At 36.1% G+C, this 22,490-nt stretch overlaps 1 protein-coding gene across 4 annotated transcripts in view; it reads left to right on the top strand.

The window, feature by feature from the left end:
* Positions 1-6,519, top strand: part of SGCE (sarcoglycan epsilon) — a 70,535-nt gene extending 64,016 nt beyond the window's left edge. For all 4 annotated transcript variants that reach the window (XM_054692352.1, XM_037508054.2, XM_054692353.1 and 1 more), the window contains 2 exons: positions 3,420-3,463; positions 6,231-6,519. In XM_054692352.1, the coding sequence (XP_054548327.1) occupies positions 3,420-3,463; positions 6,231-6,247 (61 nt within the window). In that variant the 3' untranslated portion in view covers positions 6,248-6,519. The remainder of the gene's footprint in view (positions 1-3,419; positions 3,464-6,230) is intronic.
* Positions 6,520-22,490: the final 15,971 nt, after the last annotated feature.

Below are 22,490 nucleotides of genomic sequence, written 5' to 3'. Positions count from 1 at the left end.
AAAATTAGAAAATAATTAATGCTAATAATTTAGAGAATTATAGCTTCTTATTTTTTCCTGTGTAATTCAGTTTACACATAATAATCTTTCAGTTAGAATAATTAAGTTATTAAAGGACTAAGGAGTTTTATGACTTTATAGGTCCTTTCTTGGAAGGATTATAGCCCCTCTGGTTGAAGTCAATTCCACTCTCTTGCATTTAGCAGCCTATTTTCACCAACTTGGAAATGCTTGCATTTTCATCCTGCATTTTCTATTACCTGTAGCAAAGTTAGTTGTTGGTATTTTTCCAACAACCCTGAAACAGTGAGGTACCTGCTTAGGACGTACCTACCTTCTGTTCTTAGATTACACACTTAATACAGCACTCACAGGCTCACTTGCAGTTGTGCGCTTGGGCGGCAGAGCTACATGTGTGTATACGCCTTGGAGAGTCTGGGAAAGTTGAATCTCCAGTTTTTATTGAGACCTTCTTATACATATAAGCACTTTTATCTAACTCATCTAAGTTTCATTTAAAGTATGAATGCATGTACAGCATTCAGGCTTAACCAGTTGGGACACTTGCTACAGAGAAATCTTTAAATCTTGAAACCAATATAATACACACAATTGCTGTCTATACGTCAGATTTCCTGCTATTTGTGTGTGGTACTTTCTCACCCAACCATTTCTCTTCCAATGTAGTCAACCCCTTGCTACTTAGAAAGTTTAGCAGGGTAGCAGAAATGGGGCAAAAAAAAAAGGAGGCTAAAGAAGAAATTACAGGACGTGGATTGATTTTGATCACTGATGTTCAAACTGTGTCCACAGAAGGGTAAGTTGGGTGAACCAAAGGAAGAAGGGGTTCCAACTATGGAGTATATCAAAATGTGTTGATTTAATCCACTAATAGGCAAGGTAGAACTGGAGATGATCGTGGTGTGTGTGCATAAGCTCTTAAGGTATGCTAAAATAGATTCAGATAAGTTATATCCGAGTAGTTAAGTCATATCTTCTTCCCAAATGTCCATGAAATTGCGTATAACTTCTCTAGTAAGGATGTTTGTTTTTCTTTAAATCTAGAATTTATTTCTTCTTTGTGTTTTATAAATAAAATTTTTTACCTTGATAATCAAAACACTTATATATATTCTGTGAAATACTGATAGTATAAACAAACCAAAATAAATACTCCCTGAGACCACACAAGGATAAGCAGACCTCATAGGTAATAGCAAAAAATGTAATTATTGAGATTAATTATTAACTATCTTCCTGAAATTGAATTGATATTATTTCCTTAACAGTATTTTAAAAATGGAACTGAAATTTAAAAAACTCACATCATTAACACTACTGTAGCATAATGTAAGAATTTAAACAATATTTAACTAGCATGCACTTGTCCTTTAGATGGTTGTATTTGGAATATAATATTGCCTGATTGAAATAATTCAAATCAATGGTTTTCCAGCTGTTTCTTGGATGTTTCTTAGAAATACCTTCGGGGTCAGCATGTTGGGCAAAGGAAACAAAGCAGGTAGGGGATTCCTGGCTCCCTTGTTTCACCCTGGGCTGCCTCACATTTCTCTTTTGTACATCAAGAGTTCTGCTTAGGATTTCAATTAAAAGGAATTCTGTTGCTGAAAAGAGAAAACAGTTCTGAAAATCCTTGGCTTGGATCAAACCCTACTCTGTAACAAGGGCCTGACTCCTAGAATTTCTTCCACACAGAGTATGAGTTTAACATCTTGTAAACTAATTTTTATATCAAATTTGAAGCTACATGGTGTGTTGGAAGCACAGGTATATTATATGAATCTTTCTGAGTATCTTCACTTTTACATGTACTCATTCAAAAGTGTGTTGTTGCATGCTTACTGCTGGGGATCCCAAACAAAATATGAGTCTTACTGTCAAAGTGCTTTGGAGCAATTAGATGTTTTTTGGGTAGAAATGTAATGATAATCAGCATGTGTATGAAACCATGTATGCTAAATGGTAACCTAATGGGGGATGGGGAGAGGGACAGCTTAAAGAGTGAGGAGACATGAAGATGATGTTCTTTTAACTAAAAAAGAAATGTTAAAAACACTTTAATTACCTTATCTGTGGGATATTTTGAATGTTATTGTACTGAATTTTGAAAGGTAACAAATGTTGAATTGAGTTTGCAAGGACAAATGGGAGCTGTTCGAGTGCAGAAGATTGTAGTGACCATGGTGGTTAATGGTTCTGTTTTTTTTTTTTTTTATAACTATTTTTTTTTTTAAATATTTATTTATTTATTTATACAAGCACTGGGTACAGTCAGAAGCGCGGGAGGGTGAGAGAGTTCACCAGAGCCAGAGTGGGGAGCAGAGCAGGCAGAAGGACCGAAGTACACTGCTGAGGGGAGCAGCGGGCGGCAGGAGAGGTTTGCACGCCATGTGGGACCCTTCGCCGGTGGCCAGGGAGCAGCCGGGGATCGAACCGGCGCTGCAGAGGCTGCGGGCAGCTTCGCAACCCAGCGCTCAACCGCTGCGCCACCGGGGAGGCCCTAATGGTTCTGTTTCATGCAGTCAGGGAGGGCTCCAAATATATTGCTGGCCTTCTACACTACACTAAACAACTTGAATTTTAGTTTGAAGGTAGGTTTAAGGAAATACTGAAATGTGTGTTATTTTGAATGACATTAATCAGATATCTTAGAAAATCATCTGATAATAATGTGAAGAGTAGAACATAAAGAAGCAAGAATCAGAATGAGGAAATAATTTAGATCAGTTTCAAAGAAACGGAGAAGTGATAATTCTCCGTTGCATTCGTGTAGTTTGCAACGGGATGGGAAGAAGGGGACATATTCAGAGGAGATTGAGAAGAATCGTCAAATCCCCAAGTGATTTATGAGGGGACTGAAAAAGAGGGAAGGTTTAATGATGACTTCTACATTTGGATTAGTTTTTTTGGGAGAATGGTCACTGTCATTCTCTGAATGGAGGTAGCAGACCACAGTGAATGCAGGGGGTCATATATATTGTTCCATGAGTGTGTAAGTATGTATCTGGTTCTAGACCTAGATCTGAAAGTATACAGGTTTCAGGAACAAACCCTGGAGGCAGTGTTCACATCTTTATCCACTGCTTCTTGTTTAAAGCATTGGACCCCTAAGCCTATTTCCTCATCTTTAAATTGGGAAAAAATGATAATTCCTAGAATGATTGAGGTAATTCACTGTGTAGCATCTAGTGGAACTCCATGAATGTTATATACTGTCATTATTTATCCTTTGCAAACCTCAGAGTCCTCATCCATAAACTCATGAGGGTTGAGGGGAAGTTGTTCTGGGTTAGATAATTTTTTGTGGTCCTTTCTAGCCATACAAATTTTTCACCTATGTCTGCTCTTTATTTACATATATGTAAACAGTTTTACTCAAAAATGTTAATCCTTTCTAGGAATTTGCCACATCAGACTCAGATTCCCCAGCAGCAGACTACAGGTGAGTACTAAAAATAAGTTGATGTTTATGAATGAAACTAACAGATATAATTACAGTACTATATAATTTATGAAGCTTTGCTTCACTAAGTAAGGCAAAGCAGTTGTCATTCCTAATCAGAGTTGGGACCTCAGAATAATAGCTGAGATTATTGCATAGATTGACATCAGAGTGATAAACACAGGGTAAATGACCATAGAGCAAAAGCGTCCATGGAGGTCCTGTCTAATTAAGGAAGACTGAATAAAATTCCCTTTCCTTCAGTGAAGCTCCCTATTCTTCCTCTTGGTATGAAAGATTCTTGGTTTGGATGCATCCAGGATTTGTCTCAGTAAGTGAGCAGCTTGAAACTAACTCTGAAAAAAGGAAACCATTGTGACTAATCACTGAGGCTTTGGGGGATAAATGAGAATTGGTTGTCCTGGATTTAATGCCACTTTAAAAAGCTGTTATAACATGACCAGTGACAACAAGATGGCGGACAATTCTCCTGGGAGTATTCTATTTCCCTAAGACTTGCTTTCTTTAAGTTTATTTCTTTCAAGTGTCCCTAAAAATTTCCACAGCCAATTATTTCATTCATCTCGGTACCAAGAAGATAACTTATTCATGATTGTCTTCTAATTAGTGGTTGATTCCTAGTTCTAATTGCCAGGCAACCAGTAATGCCTTTGTAGCTCTTTTGGAAAAGCACAAGAACTTTTAAAAATGTAAGTTGGATGTGGAATTCTCAGCCTGAATAGTAGCATTGTGGTAAGGAAGCTATTAAGTAAGTCTCAAAAAGTTCAGGCACCTATACAATTTATTGGATGTTTCATTAAAAAATTATCTTCTCTATTACTGCTTTCGGGAATTTAAGGAGATTTTCGTTTGACAACTTTTCAAAGATTTGAGGCAAGTATAATGAAGTTGCTTATCAGATTTTAATTATGAAATAATATTTATCAGAATTATCCACCACAATTTTGATTACTTGTTTTAATTAAATGCTAACATATTTCAACAAGACTGTCTAATATATTGATGTGGTGCTGCTACTGTGTAAACATTCAGGAGATTGATGAAGGAACAATCTTTGTTATAAATATTTTGTCTAAAGAGTAAAGAAACAATGAATCCCTACTACCACTAATTTCATGACTTATTTTCAAAGAGTAAGCTTTTTTTTAGTATTTCTACATTGGAAATGTTGACATGTTTTCCTTATCAACTCCAGTCTTCCATCTCTCCCAAGATATCTCTCTTCTGATTCTTAATTGTTTCAGACATGGAATGACTAACAAGGAGACAATTTCTAGAAAGATAGTAAATATTTCTTTCCACGTCTTAAAAATCCAGCTATTTCCCAATAGGGAAAATAAGGAAACCCAAGTAGACAATATTAGGGAGATTTATTTGATAGTAGTATAGGTTTTTTATCAACTAGTGAGTTTGTTAGCACACAACATTTTAGTAATAGGCAACATGTCCAAATACAAGTACAATTTATGCCTGAGCAAATGTGACAGGAGCCAAAGAATATACCCTGTGGGGATTGTTCAACCTAATTTTCTAAATTATTTTTCTGAAACAGGTTTAGGGGAGCAGGCATTTTGCTAGAGTCAAGAAAGCTTTGATCTCACTTTTTAGTTAACACTATAACTTATTACTTTCTTATTTTCTGATTTTTTTTTTTTAATTTGGAGCATATTATTGACTAAAGTGCAGTCAAGTCCTAGTTGTTTTCTTTTTGCTTTTGGTGAGTCCCCAAAGTATCTATATGCTAAAGGAAGAAAGATTCCCCCTAGGATGTTTTATAATTATGATAGATTGTTGTGCTTCTGCTTCTAATAAATGTGAAAGTAAATAGAGTCGTGCCTCCTGGAGAGAAGAGCTAAATAGGCAGCTGACATTTCTTATCCCCATTCTATTCATTGAGTAAAAAAATAGTTTCTCAATTTTGAAATTGTCCTGTTGTCTACACATGCATGGATTTAGGTTATGTATTTTCATGAGTACACCAGCTTTTCTGTTCCTTCATCCTGGTCATTCCAGTATCTCACAGAGGCAACACTTGTGCATGATTATCATGATATGTTTTTTCCAAGTGCCTCAAAGCATTATGCTAGAATCACAGTTTCCTTATGAAGACAATTTAAATGCAAAGTTTATCTCTTGGATACCAAGTAATTTTATTTGTAGCTATATATATGGAATTTGTTAAAGAATATATTCTGAGGTTTGTTTTACCTAGTTGTTTTCTTGTAAATGATCAGAATGTTTTCTTGTAAATCATCAGAAGTTTAAGAAAAGAACCAACTGCTGGTGGTGTAATCCTGAACTTAAGCCCTGACTGGGATAATAGAGCAGTTAAAAGCTGACAACGGTACTACCTTTTGGACGGGGCCCAAATCATTAGGTTTGATGCCCCTTCAGGTTTTTTTCATATTCTTTGCCCTTCCAGCCCACATGATATTTTCTACAAAGCCATGATTAAAAGGTACAGTCATATACCCCGCAGTTAATCTCATTCTTTTTGCTTACCTAGGAGGCATTTACAGGTCGTACCTTTTGAGAAATAGCAAGACATTATATCTTTGGCCCAAGAAGGAAAAGGCTAATTTAGAATTTTTCCTTTGTTTTTAAAAACCAAAGGTGGAAAAATAATGCAACATAATTATTTTAAATTATGTTTAGAAAAATTACTCCTCGCCGTATTTGTTTTTTTCACATCTGAGTCTCCATGCTCTGGCTAACTCATGCCCATATTCATTCTTACATGTTGCAGGTAAATGGTATCCCTGAAGAAAGAAAGCTGACTGAAGCAATGAATTTGTAATCACACAATATAGCAGATATATCTTACTTCTAATGGCTCCAATTATGCATGAGCTTTTCTTGCATATGGTTTGCATGTCAACAGTATTAAGTGTGTACCAAATAATACAGCATAATTTTCATTTTACTAAAGTATTTTTTTTGTACTTAAAACATTTTTTGACAATTTGTAAAACACTGATGACTTTATATTTGTTACAATAAAAAGTGATCTTTAAAATAAATATTATTAATGAAGCATAAAGTCTGGTGAAATTTATGTCAGAAAGTGTGTGATTGCCTCCTATTTAATAGGAACCTTTTCTTGCTAGGAACAGGTACATGAATTCATTCTTCATTCAATAAAGAGTTACCAGGCACATCCTATTAATATACTAAATGTCTGTTCTCTGCGTTTCAAGTAAACAACCTATTTAAATAATACTTTTATCCTTGTGACCTGCCAAGCCTGTTCTTTTCTGTACCATTTCTTGGGGTGCATTAGGGTGAACTGGTTTTATGAATTATGGATCTGATGACACTCAGTTCATGAACAGTAGCCTGAACTATGTGCTTACCTGACTCTAATCAGATACTTGGTTTTAGAAGCAAGCTGGAAATGGTTACTCAAAAAGAGTACAGTTACCTGCTGATGTTGATATGAATTAGCCCTAAAGGTCCCCTCTAGGAAACACTCCTTTCAAGGATTAGTGGTGTTTCTACCATGTTGGTCTGCTTCATGCAACCTGGACACTATTGGATCAAAATGGCTACTCGTCCAGCTAGCAGGGCCTCTTCTGTTGCAGACTACATCAGCTGGGAAAACCTCTTACTCTGCTCAGGATGTATTTCTGTTCTGCCTCTGGTCAGCAGACACACCAGTACTACCTAAATCTGATCCCCCAATGTAGAAAGATTCCCCATTGATTCAGTATGCAAACTTGTCTTTCACTTTGGGGGAACACTCTATCATATCCTTGACTTTGGAGCCCCACCCTCCCAACTCCTTCATTGGTTCTTTGACTTCTTAAACCCTTAGATTTACCCTTAGATTCTTATTCCTTTCCAAGACAATTAAGGCACTCTTGCTAGTCTTCAGAACTGATCATGTTGAGATTGTAAATGTATTGGGGGGGGGCGGGGTCATGTCCCGGGAGGAAGGAAAGGTCTCCACCACTTTGGAAGACTAGATTGTGGTACAGAATATGAAGTTAACAAACTGGAGCCCTGCCGGGTAAAGTCAACTGGTAGTCCTAAGCAGAAACAAAATTACATATGATCTATAATCAGGAGCAGCATGTCGGGTCAGGAACTTTATTCCTCTTCAAAGAAAGAGAGCACTGTGGGATTGGAAAGTGCAGAAGGAATCAGCATCGGTGTTTACACTGACCATATAAGGAATTAAATGGGGATAGGAGTCATTGACCAGCAGCTCCCAAACAACTGCCTTGATCTTTGAACCTTCTTCTGATAAAGTGATCTTGCCTGTGACTTAATATTTTGGTGGGTAAGAAAAGTTCAAATAGTTTCCTACTGATCATTACTGCCTTCATAGTCCTTCTGTAATGGGTCAAGAGTTTGAGGATTCTGCTATATGCTGAGGATTTCCATCCCAACTAAATACCCTAATAGTGGGCAAATGACTAGGCAATAACTTTTGGGGTCCAATCTTGAATTTTAAATTGACACCTTTTTTTCCAGTTGTCTGCAGTAAGCCCTTGCCCTAAAAAAAACAAGCTGCAGTGGTTTTCCTATATTTTCAGGAATGTGCGGAAGTTCAGATCTAAAAATTTGACATCTCCTTCCTCTAAAATAAAGTCATCCAATAAAAATTACAGCCTGTCTTTGGGGAATTTCTTGTCTGCAAATATACTCTAACCATAGTAAAAGAACACTAAGTAAAAACGTTAAGGCTAAAAGAATACTTAGTAGAAAAACAGCTTCTAAGACCAGAGCCTCCAAGTACAGCCATCGCATGTAGGTGGTATGTGTATGACCTCTGGGATCATGAGCCGAGATTTGAGTTATCACTTCCTGTGTCCTGACTATATGCAACTGAGTGGATAAAAGCTTCCAAGTAAACCATTCTAAGATGGAGCAACTTCGTAAGTTTGCATTTTGGAATTTCCTAAGGAACAAGTCACCAGCTGTTTTTCTATTGCATGCTTAGTGTGTTAGAATCATACTGTGTTCTGAGGATGCCATGTGAGCCAAATAAAACCCAGGCTCTGCCCTCATGAAGTTTACATTTGAGTAGGAAACTATAAGTAAATGTCAAATTGCTGTTGTGATAAATGCTCTGAGAAAAAGTAATTGCTGCTAGAAAAACTTATCATGGGTGACCTGATCAAGTTAGCAGGGTCAAGAATTTCTTAAGAGAAATTTGTGCTGATAGCAAAAGGATCAGTAGAAATTCACAAGCACAAGATGAAGAAGGAATATATGAGGAAGAGAGAAGAATGTATCTAAGTTATTTTGGGAGAAAAAAAATCTGAGTGAATAGCGTTCTATCAGAAATTCCAACATAACCAGAATATGAGGTATAGTGAAGGGATGTTGGGAAGTATGGAGGAAGGTGTGGCCTAAGAGATTGGTAGGACCAAAACATGACTGATTTTAAAGACAGAAAATTTAAATCTGAAGGGTTTTAAGAATAAGGATAATGATGCAGTCTTTTTTATTTTTTTTTGCATTTTATACAATCTATCATATAAAAAACAGACTAGGTGGACAAAATGTATATGAATAGACTAGTTAGCAAGATACTGAAAACAAGTAGAAAATACTATCTCTGATTAGCATAATGGTGGGTGAGATGGAGAAACTCAGATTCAAAAGTAATTTAGGAGGCTAAAAAAAAAGCAATTGTTGATGCACTGATACTTTGGAAAGGATTCTATAGGAAAGGGGCTAATTTGATAGTGTGTCATCTTGGTTGTGATGTTACCCATCTCGACCATGAGACTGGTTGATAAAAAGGACTGTAAGAAAACCCAAGAGAAGAGGGTGGTTGCATAGATGAGTTTCAAGCTCAAAGTAGAGCTTTACTTATCTGTCGTATCTCCAGTCCAGATCAATAATATACCCTTTGTTGATTTTCCTTGAGAGCCTCCCAAACCCTTCACTTTTTCTGCTCCCACATTCTGACTTCCTGGGCTCAATTCCCAAATGAACACCCTACTTTGGGGAGAAACAAACTAATTCAATACTTCTGTTGTATTGCTACAATACAACTTATATTGTTGTACTGTTGAGTTGTTCCAGGGTGCATTAACTTGCTCAGGAGGAGGGCCAAGTTAATGGTGACAATAAGGTCAATAGAGGGTGGACTAACAGAATTGTGGGTTTTCTGACATTTGAAGGAACTCTGTAGCTGGAGCATGTTGAGTGAAGGGAAGAGGGATTCAAGATGATTCTAGTACAAAAATGTACAAAACCAACAAATTGTACATCTCAAACTTACATACACACTTATATGTCAATTATATCTCTATAAAATAATTGGGAAATAAATGGCATTGAAACTACAAAAGAAACCCAATTGTTTAAAACAGAATTTCACAGATGATTCTGGTATGTAACAGAGTTCTAAGTCCATAGGTAGACTTAGAAGCCATTATGCTTCGTGAAATGTCAGCAAGAGAAAGAACAATACCATATGTTGTCTCTCACATGTGGCACATAAAGAAAAAAAAAAGAATAAAAAAAACCCATTTAGACAAAGTAGTGGTTGTCAGAAAGAAGGACAAGAGGTCAGTAAATCTGGTAAAAGGAGATCAATTGTAGTGTGAAAGATGAGACTGAACTTTTAGTGGAGAACTTAATGTAGTATACAGTCAGATGTGGATTTAGAACTTACCGTAGTATATAGTCAGATGCACACCTGAAAACTAGCGTTACAGTGCAATATTACTTTAGTGAAAAAAAAAAACTATAAACAAATAAGTGGGTCCTGAAGACATGAGTGAATTACTGTGATCTCATGATAAAACTTGAATGAACAGTTGCTTCTTATTGAGGAGTAAAGTTAGTGCTTTCTTGAGATAGAATCTACTGCTGATGAAGATGCTCTGTACATTGTTCAAGTGCTGACAGAGAATTTCAAATACTGCGTAAATTTAGTTGATATAATTTTGACAGAAGTTGAGAGAATGGGCTTCAAATTTGCAAGAAGTTTGACAGTGGGTATAATGCTATCAAACAACACTGACATGTTAGACAAAGTTCTGATTGAAAAAAGAGAACCAATTCATGTAATAAACATTATCGTCTTGTTTTAATAACCTGCTACATCTACTCCAACATCCAGCAAATACCACCCTGATTAGCGAGCAAACATCAGCACTGAGGCAAGAACCTCCCTGCCAGCAAAACGATTAAAATTCACTGAAGCCTCAGATTATGGTTATCACTTTTTAGCAAGAAAGTGTTTTTCAACTAAAATATGTATTTTTTAAAGAAAAAATGCTGTATACTCTTAAGAGACTAGTGTATAGTGTCAATGTAACTTACATGCAGTGGGAAATCAAAACTTGGTGTGGCTTGCTTTATTGCATTACTCTGGAACTGAACTTGCAATATCTTCGAATATGTATGTGTATATATATGCATGCATGTATGTATACACACATATATTAACTGAGTGTAAAGAAAAACAAAAACAATGACTATTCTTTTCTATGAATTGTTACAAAGTAATTTCCCAGCTATGTCTTTTTTAAAAAAGATTTATTTATTCATTTATACAAGCGCTGGGCACAGTCAGAAGTGCGGGAGGGTGAGAGAATTCACCAGAGCCAGAGCGGGGAGCAGAGCAGGCAGAAGGACCGAAGTACACTGCTGAGGGGAGCAGCGGGCGGCAGGAGAGGTCTGCGCGCCTCCCAGCTATATCTTTAAGTGAAAAATGTAAAGTTCAAAGTTTCTACAGTATTCTGTATCTTGAATAGGGGAAAAATAATCAGGAAGCAAGAAAATATTAACAACTGCTCATTTGTGTGAAAAGAAACACAAAGTATACACCAAAAACTAGTGAGATTGGTTGCCTAAGAGGGGTGAGGGGTGGAAGGTGGAATCATGCTTTCCTGGCATTTTTTTGGTATGGTTCTATCAGAAACAATGTTTCACATACTCAAAATGAATGAATGAATAAATAAATATCTCAATGATAGAAGCATCCATATGAATCAAACTATGACAAATGAATAACACTCAAGTGGTGTAGGTAGAACTACTTTTTGTAACTGGGATAGTATTTTAACTATTTGCTTTAAGGTAAAAGTCAAAAATTCTAAACATGTTCCCTAAAGTATTTTTTTTTTTTTATTTTGCTATAGAATGGGTTTGCAAATCCAGAAACTATTTTATAGTCCTCTAGGATTGTGTGAATAAAGTTTTTTTGTGAATAAATATTTTTGTGGATAATAGGAGTTATTTTTCTCACCTTTGGAGAAAGAAGCAATGTACAAGAAGGGGAAGCTAAAATAAACTCTGTAGTGTTGGATGAACTTGAGGTATAAGCAGAACACATAGTTTTTAGTAAACAGATGTATGTTGTGTACACATAGATCTATATATTCCTAGTTCTATCTGCTAAAAGGACCTAGAGACAATGACACACCACAACACCTAACACCCAAATCTTGGTTTCTAGGCATCAGGGCTCCTGAGAAAAGGGCTGATTTCAGGAACTGAGAAAGGGCAACTAGTGTGAGAGCACAGAACATCTTGTGCCAGATAATAAGACAATATTCAAAGAATGGAGACTGATCAAAATATTCAGGAACCAGTTAGAAGGGGCTCACACTGATCAAATATAGAAAATTTGGTTAACAAAACAAATACCGTAATGTATTATGAACTACAGATAAGAGTCCATGAATTTATACTGCTAAATGAATGGAGAGAATAAATGAACAACAACAACAACAAAAAAGATAATATAAAGTGCTTCCTTACAGTAGAATGTGAACTGATCTATAAAATAGCATGGAATTAGAAAATCATTTTGAAACCACCACAGAGTTGTTTCATATACGAATCATAAGAGGACATTTACATTTTCTCAAAATATCTTCCTACATCATAATGATTAATTATTGTATTAGTTCCCTAGGGCTTACCACTTAAGTGGTATAAATGGTATAAAATGCCACTTAAGAAAATACCACAATCTGGGGCTTAAAACAGAAATGTTTCAGGTTAGCAGTCCGAAGTCAGCTTGCCAGCTGGGACATACTTGCTCTGAAATCTAAAGGGGAACATCCTTCCTTGCCTCTTAGTTTCTGGCGGTTTGCTGACAATCCTTGGCATTCCTTGCTTTGCAGTGGCAGCATGATCTCTGCCTCTGTCATCAAGTGGCACTCTTCCCTTGCAAGTCTGTGTCTCTGTCTCTTCTAAGGACAGCACATTGGATTCATGGCTGGTTCTATTTTAGTATCTTAACTAACTGCATCTACAACTTATTTCCAAGTAAATTCACACTCTGAGATACTGGGAGTTAGGACTTCCACATTTAATATATTTGTTGCCAAGATGCTTTTAAGAAAGTGTATCAACATCAGCACACCCAGGACTGTGTAAAGACATGTTGGCAAAGATGACAAAATAATATTCTTTGCTGGTACTGTTCTAATCAATATTTCTTTGATTACCACTGAGGATGAAGATTTAAGTCCTGACCATCTTCTTTTTATGGTAAAAACCTAACATTAATATTAGATTTATCATGCTATTTTTAAGTAAACAGTTCAGTAAAGTTTAAGTATGTCTACATTGTATGTCTAGAACTTGATCTTGCAAAACTGATACCATCTGACCATTAAACACTAATTCTTCCTTTTCCTTCCCCAGCCCGTGACAACCATATTTCTACCTTGGTTCTATGATTTTTGACTAATTTAGATACTTTTTATAAGTACAATCATATATTTATTTATTTTGTAAGTACAATCATTTATTTTTATAAGTACAATCATATATTTATGACAGTTATTTCACTTAATATAATGTTCTTAAGATTCACCCATGTTGTAGCATGTGACATGATTTCCCTTTGAATATTGGATAAAATATCAAGTGTCTGTGTGTGTGTGTATCTATATATCATTTTCTTCATTCATTCATCTGTTCAGAGACATTTGGGCTACTGCCACCTCTAAATTACTGTAACTAAGGGCAAGGTGTAAATCTCTTTAAAATCTTACTTTGATCAACATATCTTATCAATGACACAGGGAAAAGCAGTAACTTCTCTGAAGAAAAAAAAACTAGCAACAACAAATGTTGGCAAGGATGTGGAGAAAAAGGAACTCTCCTACATTGCTGGTGGGAGTGCAAACTGGTCCAACCACTATGGAAAGCTGTCTGGAGGTTCCTCAGTCTACTAAAAATGGAGCTACCATATGACCCAGCAATTCCACTCCTAGGGATCTACCCAAAGGACACAAAAACATTGATTCAAAAGAACACCTGTACCCCTATGTTTATTGCAGCACTATTCACAATAGGTAAAACCTGGAAACAACCCAAATGCCCAAAAATAGATGACTGGATCAAGAAGATGTGGCATATATACACAATGGAATATTATTCAGCAATCAAAAAAGATAAATTCATGCCATTCGCAGCAACATGGATGGAACTGGAAGGAATTATGCTTAGTGAAATAAGTCAGAAGGGAAAAGAAAAATATCAGATGGTTTCACTTATAGCAGGAATATAGGTGAACCCAAAAAGTATTCAGTGTAAAAAAATAATAGTACAAAACACAACAAAGCAAAAACGGACAATTATAGATCAGAGACATACGGCAGGGGAGGGGAGGGCAAGGGATTAGAGGGAGGGAGGGGGGAGAAGCACAGGGGACTGAGGTGATGGTGCACAGTGCATTGGTGAAGGAAACTCTATGGGGACTATACCTGAGGGGGTGGGGAAGCAAATATTGTTTAAAAATGAACAGTGTTGTAAAAAATTAAATAACATTAAAAAAATAACTTCTCTGAAGAAATCTGAAAAACACTACTTTGGCCAAGCAATTAATGTTAGCATCACCAGTAACAAGACATATTGATAGCAATTGCCTACTGTTATGATACACAAAAAGAACCACCATTTCTGTGATAGTTCTGCCAAAAATGCATAGGCAAAATCTAAAGAAGAAGAAATAGTGGACAACACCAAACTGAAGACATTATACAAAATAACTGGTCTTACTTTTTGAAAACTACCAAGCGCACAGAAATACAAACTGAAGAATTCTAGGTTAAAAGAGACTAAAGAGATAGTACAACTAAGTACAAAGCTATCTTAGTCGGATTTCTCAACTCTTTTTTTTTCTTTTTAAGATTTATTTATTTATTTATTTATACAAGCACTGGGTACAGTCAGAAGCGCAGGAGGGTGAGAGAATTCACCAGAGCCAGAACAGGGAGCAGAACAGGCAGACTGACAAATACAGTGCTGAGGGCAGCAGTGGGCGTGGCAGGAGAGGTCTGCACGCCATGTGGGACTGGCCAGCCGGGGATCAAACTGGCGCTGCAGAGGCTGCGGGCAGCTTCGCAGCCCAGCGCTCAACTGCTGTGCCACCGGGGAGGCCTGGATTTCTCAACTCTTAAAAATAAATTTCATAGAGCTAAGGATGGATATATAGGTAGAAATGATAAAGCAAGTATGGTAAAATAACATTTGGAAACTGAGTATATGAAAATGATTCACTAGATTAAAGCTTTTTACAAATTGGAAATGATCTCAAATTAAAAATTCTTAAAAACAGAACTCTAACCAGCATACAAAGAATGGCTAAAAGGGCAAGAAGTTAATCAACAGGAAAGCACAACAAGGCTGTTCAGGAATAGGATGAGGTAAAAACAAAGCAAAACAAAACAAAAAACGAGCAAGTGTTCATCTTTGAGAAATATTTTAAATATTTTATACATAAAACTAACATAATTTGTTAATGAGGTGGATATGCAGGACAGAAGGAATCAAGTCAACTTCCAGAGTCAGAGTTTTAGCTCCTGGGAATATTTCTGATATACTTGCTGAGTTTCAGAAGGCTGGGGCAAGAAATTATAATCATGATAAAAGAGCTCAATTTTGAATATTCTTTTCTAGTCATGAAAGTCAGTCCTTAGTAGGGCAAAGAGCAAGGTAAATGTACCATCTCAGGAACTCTCAATGCCATCAGCCAAATGTTTGTGTATATAAGTTTGGGGTAAGCCTCTGAAACAAATTTTATTGGCTATAACCGATAGTATAAGTAAAATAATAACTAAACATGTATACGAATGCTTTGCAAAGTCTCTATCTATGCAAAGTGTTCAAAGGTTCTGTCATGGGTAAAGATAAACGAGTCCAGGGGTCTGTTTCAGGTGAATGTGTAACACAGGGCTATCTAAGACAAACCTAAAGAGGCACAAACATTCAAAAGTAAATAGTATAATTTATCTGTGGTAATTCCTTACCACCCCCCCCATTATTTGAAAGATAAAATGAGTAATTAAAATCACTTCCTCTTTGTGTTCAGAGATCTGAATATTGAGATCATGAATTACCATGCCAAGCAATAAGGGTCCTCAAAATAGAAAAATTGCTTATTCAGCATCTATGGAATTCCTAGTGAGTCATAGCAGTGTGCATTGTTGCCACCATGCATTGATAGATAAACATGGAATAGACATTTAAATGTTTTTCTTCAGAGTTCACATCTTTCCTGTCCATAGATTCTACATCAAGTCTGTCAAGTCTATTTTGTGAAAACACCAAGTGTCTGAAAATGAAAAAAAATGAAAGGGAAACTGTATCCTTGAACTAGATCATGCTATGTAGCTTATTTCTTGATGTGTTATTGCCAACTACATTTCTGTTGTGTAAGCAACCACCTGCTAATAAGCATTTTTTATTATGGGTCAACTATTTAGGCTGGCTTTGATTGAAGTTTCTTTTGGTTTCAGCCAATTTCTTCATATGGCCCATCATTAGGTAACTATTGGCAAATCTAGCATGGCTTCAGCTGGGATAAGGGGAAAACTTGGTTTCCTCCAAGTTGATTTTTTTTTTTTTTTGCCAGACTACTTACTATGCTTCTTATTTCTGCTTCTCTCTCCAAGACAGCGGATTATTTTCTGGGGCCTGGAATCTGAGTCTGCTGTGTATTAGATAGCAATTCCTTCAGGTACTTACTATTTTACAACTAATGTACTGGGAAGGTTTTAAGTGGATTTCTTTTTATATATATATTAATTTTTTTACACCACTGTTCATTTTTAAACAATATTTGCTTCCCCCCACCCCCTCAGGTGTAGTCCCCATAGTTTCCTTCCCCAATGCACCCGTGCAACATCACCACAGTCCCCTGTGCTCCTTCCTCCCTCCCTCTGATCCCTCTCCCTCCTCCATACTGCAAGCTGATTTTCTTTTGTACCACTTTCACCTCGTACAAAATAATTTTCTCTTTCAAAAAGTTTTCTTTTTTTTTTTAATTGCACAGAATAGGACTCCATTTTTATTGGACAGGAAAGATGAGAGAAGACATATTTGCCATCTGTCTCTAATGTTAGGGGGCAAGCATTCAGTTTACATCAATAGCCATGGTGTAAAACTGTACTATGTTAGGTAGGAAATCTTATAATGTCAAACCACTATCAATAAGCCTGTAAAACAATGGTACTTTAATATTAAAATTTTAATTTTAATTTAAATTTAATATTTTAAATGCTCTATAATTAAAACTGTGTGGGGCTGTTAAAGAGCAGTTAGTACATGGAATAAAAAGTACATTCATTGTTCCATATACCTGAATGAATTTAGTATATACTTAGGCAGCATCTAAAGTCAATGATGAACTATTAAAAATAGTATTGGCAAATAGGTAGTCACCTGAAATAAAATGAAGTTGGATTTTTAGCATATCATAAGGTATAGGGGAAAATACCAGTGATTTTCTTTTTTACTTTGAAATGGGGAATTTTATTCACAATTCAAAGTCATAAAAGATTGACAAAATTTTCTATGTTAAAAAGTCTACAAAGCAAAAACACTATAAATAAAAGAAGAGAAAAGGTACTTGTATAGCATTGACAAACAGTTAATATCCCAAATACACAAAGAATTTCTTGGAGTTTATATGAAAATGACCAACAATAGATAATGGGGCAAACAGTATAAGCAAACTGTTCACAGAAATGGAAATATTAATTACCTTTCAGTGTGACAAGATACAAGTTAATAATCAACTGGTTTTTTTTTTGGGGGGGTGGGTTGGAGAGAGCTGCAGGGGTCAAGCACTGGCGCAATGCTTGGGAGTACAAATTGCTATCGTTCCTAAGAGCGAAATCTTGCTGAAAATATCAAAATATAAAATGTATATATACCCTATGACTTGGTAATCTCATATCTGGAAATATTTTACATATATACTCATATTGGTGGAAAATGACATAAATAAGGTTATTCACTGTAGTATTACTTGTACTAGTAATTAATTAGAACCAATTAATAAGGAAACGATGGATCAAAAAGGGACTCAATAAGGAAATGGTAAAGTGATGATGTGATGGTCATCATATAACACTATGCAATGGTAACAAAAAATGGTGAAACTATAAAATGATGGGGAAGATCTCTGATGGCTACTGCTAAGTAAAAAAAAAAGAGAGAGAGAGAAACCTGGATATATGGTATATTTTACGTTAAAGAGGAGAAATGGTAATGTTTATTCATATTTCCTTGAAGTGTAAAAGGAAATTGTAAGACTGTATAAAAAGCTAGCAAAAGTGGCTACATGTAGTGGAGGGAATTGTAGTTATGAGAATCAGGTAAAACATGGAGGAAAAAGAAAAACTTTCTGTATCTATTAGTAGTTTTTAATTTTTATTTTGAGTCATCTAAATTAATTCCCTCTTCAAAAATAAGCATATAAAAATAATGTGAACTTGTCCCTGAAAGAGGAAGCTTAAGGACGTGGCTGGCATCAGTACATATTCCTATTTCTGTTATCTCCACTATCTTCCCTGGTATTTTAAAGATGACCAGAATCCTGAGGAGAGGCTTACCGACTCTCTGGTGTCTTCTTTCAGATCTCCCCTTATAACTCCATTGGTATTTTCCAAGACTAGCACCTTGCCAAAAATGAAGTGCACCCAAGCTTCGTGCGGGAAGTGATGGGCAATTTTAACTTTTGTTCCAATAATATGCCTGTTCCTTTTACATGTCTCCACTTAGACACTATTAGAACTCTGAGGAAAGAATTAAAGATAACCACCGGTATGGAAGAAGCAGACTGTAAGAGGTTTAAACCCACAGAAAAGAAATAAAAACTAGACCATTAAAATGTGTTAGAAAAGAGAACAAATCAAAACAATAGTAAACGAAATCATGTAACACAGTGGAAGCAGTAAGACTGAAAATTACAGTTAAAATAAACATGAACTTGTAAAACCCCTCTGGCAATATCTGGGTAGAGCTACTGTGTTTGGTTGACTGAGTGCACATTTAAATATTAACTGACAGGGAATGTGGGGTAACAGAAATCCAGAACCATCACCTACTACCACAGTATGATGACTTATGGGGGCAGGTGAGAACTAGCCAAGATGTTCCTCAGGCAAACTTGAACTCTGCTCTTAATCACAGACACATGGGCCACTAAGGGTCCAAACTTCTGCTCCACATAACACAGACTCAATAATCTTAATCCATAAAACATTTAGGGAAGGTATAACAAAAGCCCACTGTGGCACATTAAAAAACCTCTAGCTCCCACAGAATGATTAATAGTGTAGTTTCTTGATGTACCCTCCAAGTCAAACTCTTTATGAAATATTTTCCAAGGTGATGCAATGAAGAGATGTACTATGTGGAATCATAAACTATAAATTCGTCTTAAGGTAGAGGAAATCTTTTTCTTTAAAAAAAATAAGGCTGTAAGAATTCTTTATAGAAGAATGTTAAACATAGGTCTATGCACTTTTAAAATCTTTTTTTGAACTTTTAATTATTTATGGCATTTCTTTTCACCAACAGAAATTCTTTTTTATAAATGAGTAACAGGCATTTTGCTTTCTTATTTTGCTTATGATTTTTTAAGCTATTTTGTATTAGACATTGGATAAAAATTAAATTTTATCTTTTCCTTTCCTTGTTCATATAAAATTATATATTCACTATGAATTCTCATTCATGAGTTTTCTCTTCTAGTCCTTTAATGTAGCACATAAATTGTACATTTCTAGATTTATTATTGAATACAAATGCTCCATTATTCTTTGTAATAGCCATGGAGATGAGATGCTTAGCTCTCTCTTCAAAAAAATCCCACTGTGAGGACTAGCACTGCAAGAGGGGTCACCATTTTGGAAGGGGCAAATGATCCTGATTGGCAATAGGAAGTCAGGTTCCTTTTTACACAATAGCAGGTGGGAAATATTTATGTGGAACTGAGGTGATCTACTTGGGTCCTATTCAGCGGTTCATTGAGTAAACAACTGCATCAAACCCAGCCATAAAAAGAGTATGATTATCAAGAGTTCTGACACTCGTAGGAGAGTATGGATGACTACTCTGGGTGGGCCAAGAGTTAATTGCCTAGGTAAAAGCAAAGAGGATGTAGACTTGATTAGGGAAAAAGAAGGGGGATGGTGAACATCAGTTGTGACCTGAACGTTAAATGAAGAGATAGGGACTGATGGCAGAATCCTATTAACTTTTTGAAAATCTTTATTCTTAAAGAATAACAGCCACACTATTTTCATGATGACATGCAGTCTCCTTGGTAGTTAAAATACATTGTTGTTCAAACTTGGACTGTAGGGTGATAAAACTATCTTAAACACTATGAGGACTTACAGAAAGGACTTATAGAAAAATTGTATTTAATGTATTTGAAATACCATGAGTTACTTACATTAGAAAACCCTGCAGCTTTGCTTTATTTGTTATATAATGCATTCTTATAACAAGACAAATAAAAAGCTGTCTATCGCTTTATATGTAAAACACAGATCAACTGATTCTGATGCCTCAGTTGATTATTAGTCTTGTGAACCTTATAAACATGAGAAAATTAAAAAAAAAAAAAAAAGAAAATCTTTATTCTTAAAAAGTCACCAATGGAGGGCCTCCCCGGTGGCACAGCAGGTTGAACGCAGCACTGTGAAGCTGTCTTGCAACCTCTACAGCACAGGTTCAATTGCTGGCCAGTCAGGGAGATACCCACATGGCGTGGCAGACCTCTCCTGTCTCACCTATTGTTCGCCTCAGCAGTGCTTGCCATCTGTCTGCCTGTTCTGCTCCCTGCTCTGTCTCTGGTGAATCCTCTCACCCTCCCACACCTCTGGCCTGTACCCAAGCTCTTGTATAAATAAAATAACTCTTAAAAAAGTCACCCATGGAAATTATGTAGGATAAATTTCTTGAAAATGTGTGGATGCGGATTTGTGCCTAACACAAGGGATGAACTGTGATGGCTACCAAAGGGCCCATTTCAATCTCCCATCAAGAGAACCTGATGTGAAGAAGATAATCTCAGACTGTCTACAGAAGTTGCACCTTTGCATGTATCTCAGCATTCAAGTTGAGGTCTGTCTCTCTGGGTTGCTCCAAACTAATGGGTTCGGTACCAAGAACCAAACTATTCTCTGATGTTCAACTCCTCTGAACAGGTAATCTTTACTTCAAGATTTCCAAACAGTCTTGGAAGAGACCCTTAAAGTTTCATGCACTGTGAAGCTCCACCTACCCCACCCCAATCATCATCCTTTCCTCTCCTTTTACAAATGCATCCAAGTTCGTAAGAGAGTAATCAAAATGACCAAAAGCTTGAGCTTGAACATTTTTATACAAAAAACTTATAGTCAAATAGAAGACATGACAACTGGGGAAAGTTTTTGCAAAATTAGACAAAAAGGTTTTCATCCTTATTATACAAAGAACATTTAGATTGGCAAAAAAAAATTTTATGTAACATGGAGAAAAGTGAATGTTTTATTAAAAAAATTGAAAACTATTATTATGATTTGATTTGCCTAATGGCCCAACTTTCAAAGAAATTACTTTCCTGCAAAAGAATTCCTTAGCTATGTCTAAGAACTTCCTAGAGCTTAAATAGGATCTCCTCAAAGAGCCTTGTCTGATGTTGGCATGGAAGAATTCTCTTTAACATTGCCTCCCTTTAGGATATTTGGAAAAGGAGTAAAAAGGGAAATGACATTACCACCTATCTTGCGTGGTCTACTCAACCCTTCTTTTAAAGGGAACTGGTGTTCTTTTTGCTATGTTCCTTCTTGCTACTCTTCTCTGTCTAAGGTCACTACTCACTTTGCTTACATCACAGACTGGGAATTCATGGTTTAGAACCCTCTGAAAAGTAATACTAATTCTCCTAAGGCTTCTGTGTAGGTTGGGAATTGAGCATGGGGGAAACCATACTCTCCTTCCAACACCATCACAACAGGTGGTTAGGGTATCTCAATTTTTTTCTGAAGGGCCAACTACAGAAACAAGAAACAGGAATTTGCTTGCATCCTCCAGCATCGCCTGGGAGAAAAGAAAAAGGTGACGGTTGAGACTATAGAGGGGAAAAGCATCCAATTGAGAGATAGATGCTCTCAGAACAGCAGGATGATGATGTGGCAGTAAGAAAGAAGAACCCTCAGAAATACTTAAAGATATAAGACCTGCAACAATAAGATATATAGAAAACAATGGTGATACATTCCATGACATCATTATAAAGATGTTTTTGGAGACTACATGGCAAGAGAAATAAAAGCAAAAACAAACAATTGGGACTACCTCAAATTTAAAAGATTTTACAGAGTAAAAGAAAATGTAAGTAGATTTAAAAGATATCCAAGAAAAAAAATATTTACAGATTACATAACTGACAAGGGGCTAATATGCAGCTATATTAAGAACTTACATAATTCAACAAAAGAAAAAACCCAATTAATAAGTGAGCAGTGTATTTGAATAAACATTTCACCAAAGACGACACCCAGAATGCTATACATGAAAAATGTTCATCACTGCTTTCAATAAGAGGTGCAAGTTAAAATCACAATGAAATTATCTCACATCTGTGAAAATGGCACATATTAAAAAGACTCCCAATAACAAGTGCTGGAAAGGGTACAAAGAAAAATACCCTATTACTCTGTTGGTGGGAATGTAAACTGGTGCAGCCATAATGAAAAGCTGTCTGGATCTACCTTAAAATGGCATTACTACTTGTATG

Source organism: Talpa occidentalis, unplaced genomic scaffold (genome assembly GCF_014898055.3).
Source record: "Talpa occidentalis isolate TD23 unplaced genomic scaffold, MPIMG_talOcc4v2.1, whole genome shotgun sequence".
Taxonomy (NCBI): Eukaryota; Metazoa; Chordata; class Mammalia; order Eulipotyphla; family Talpidae; genus Talpa; species Talpa occidentalis.
Note: the sequence above shows the minus strand (reverse complement) of the source record. Positions and strands in the feature narration are given on the sequence as shown.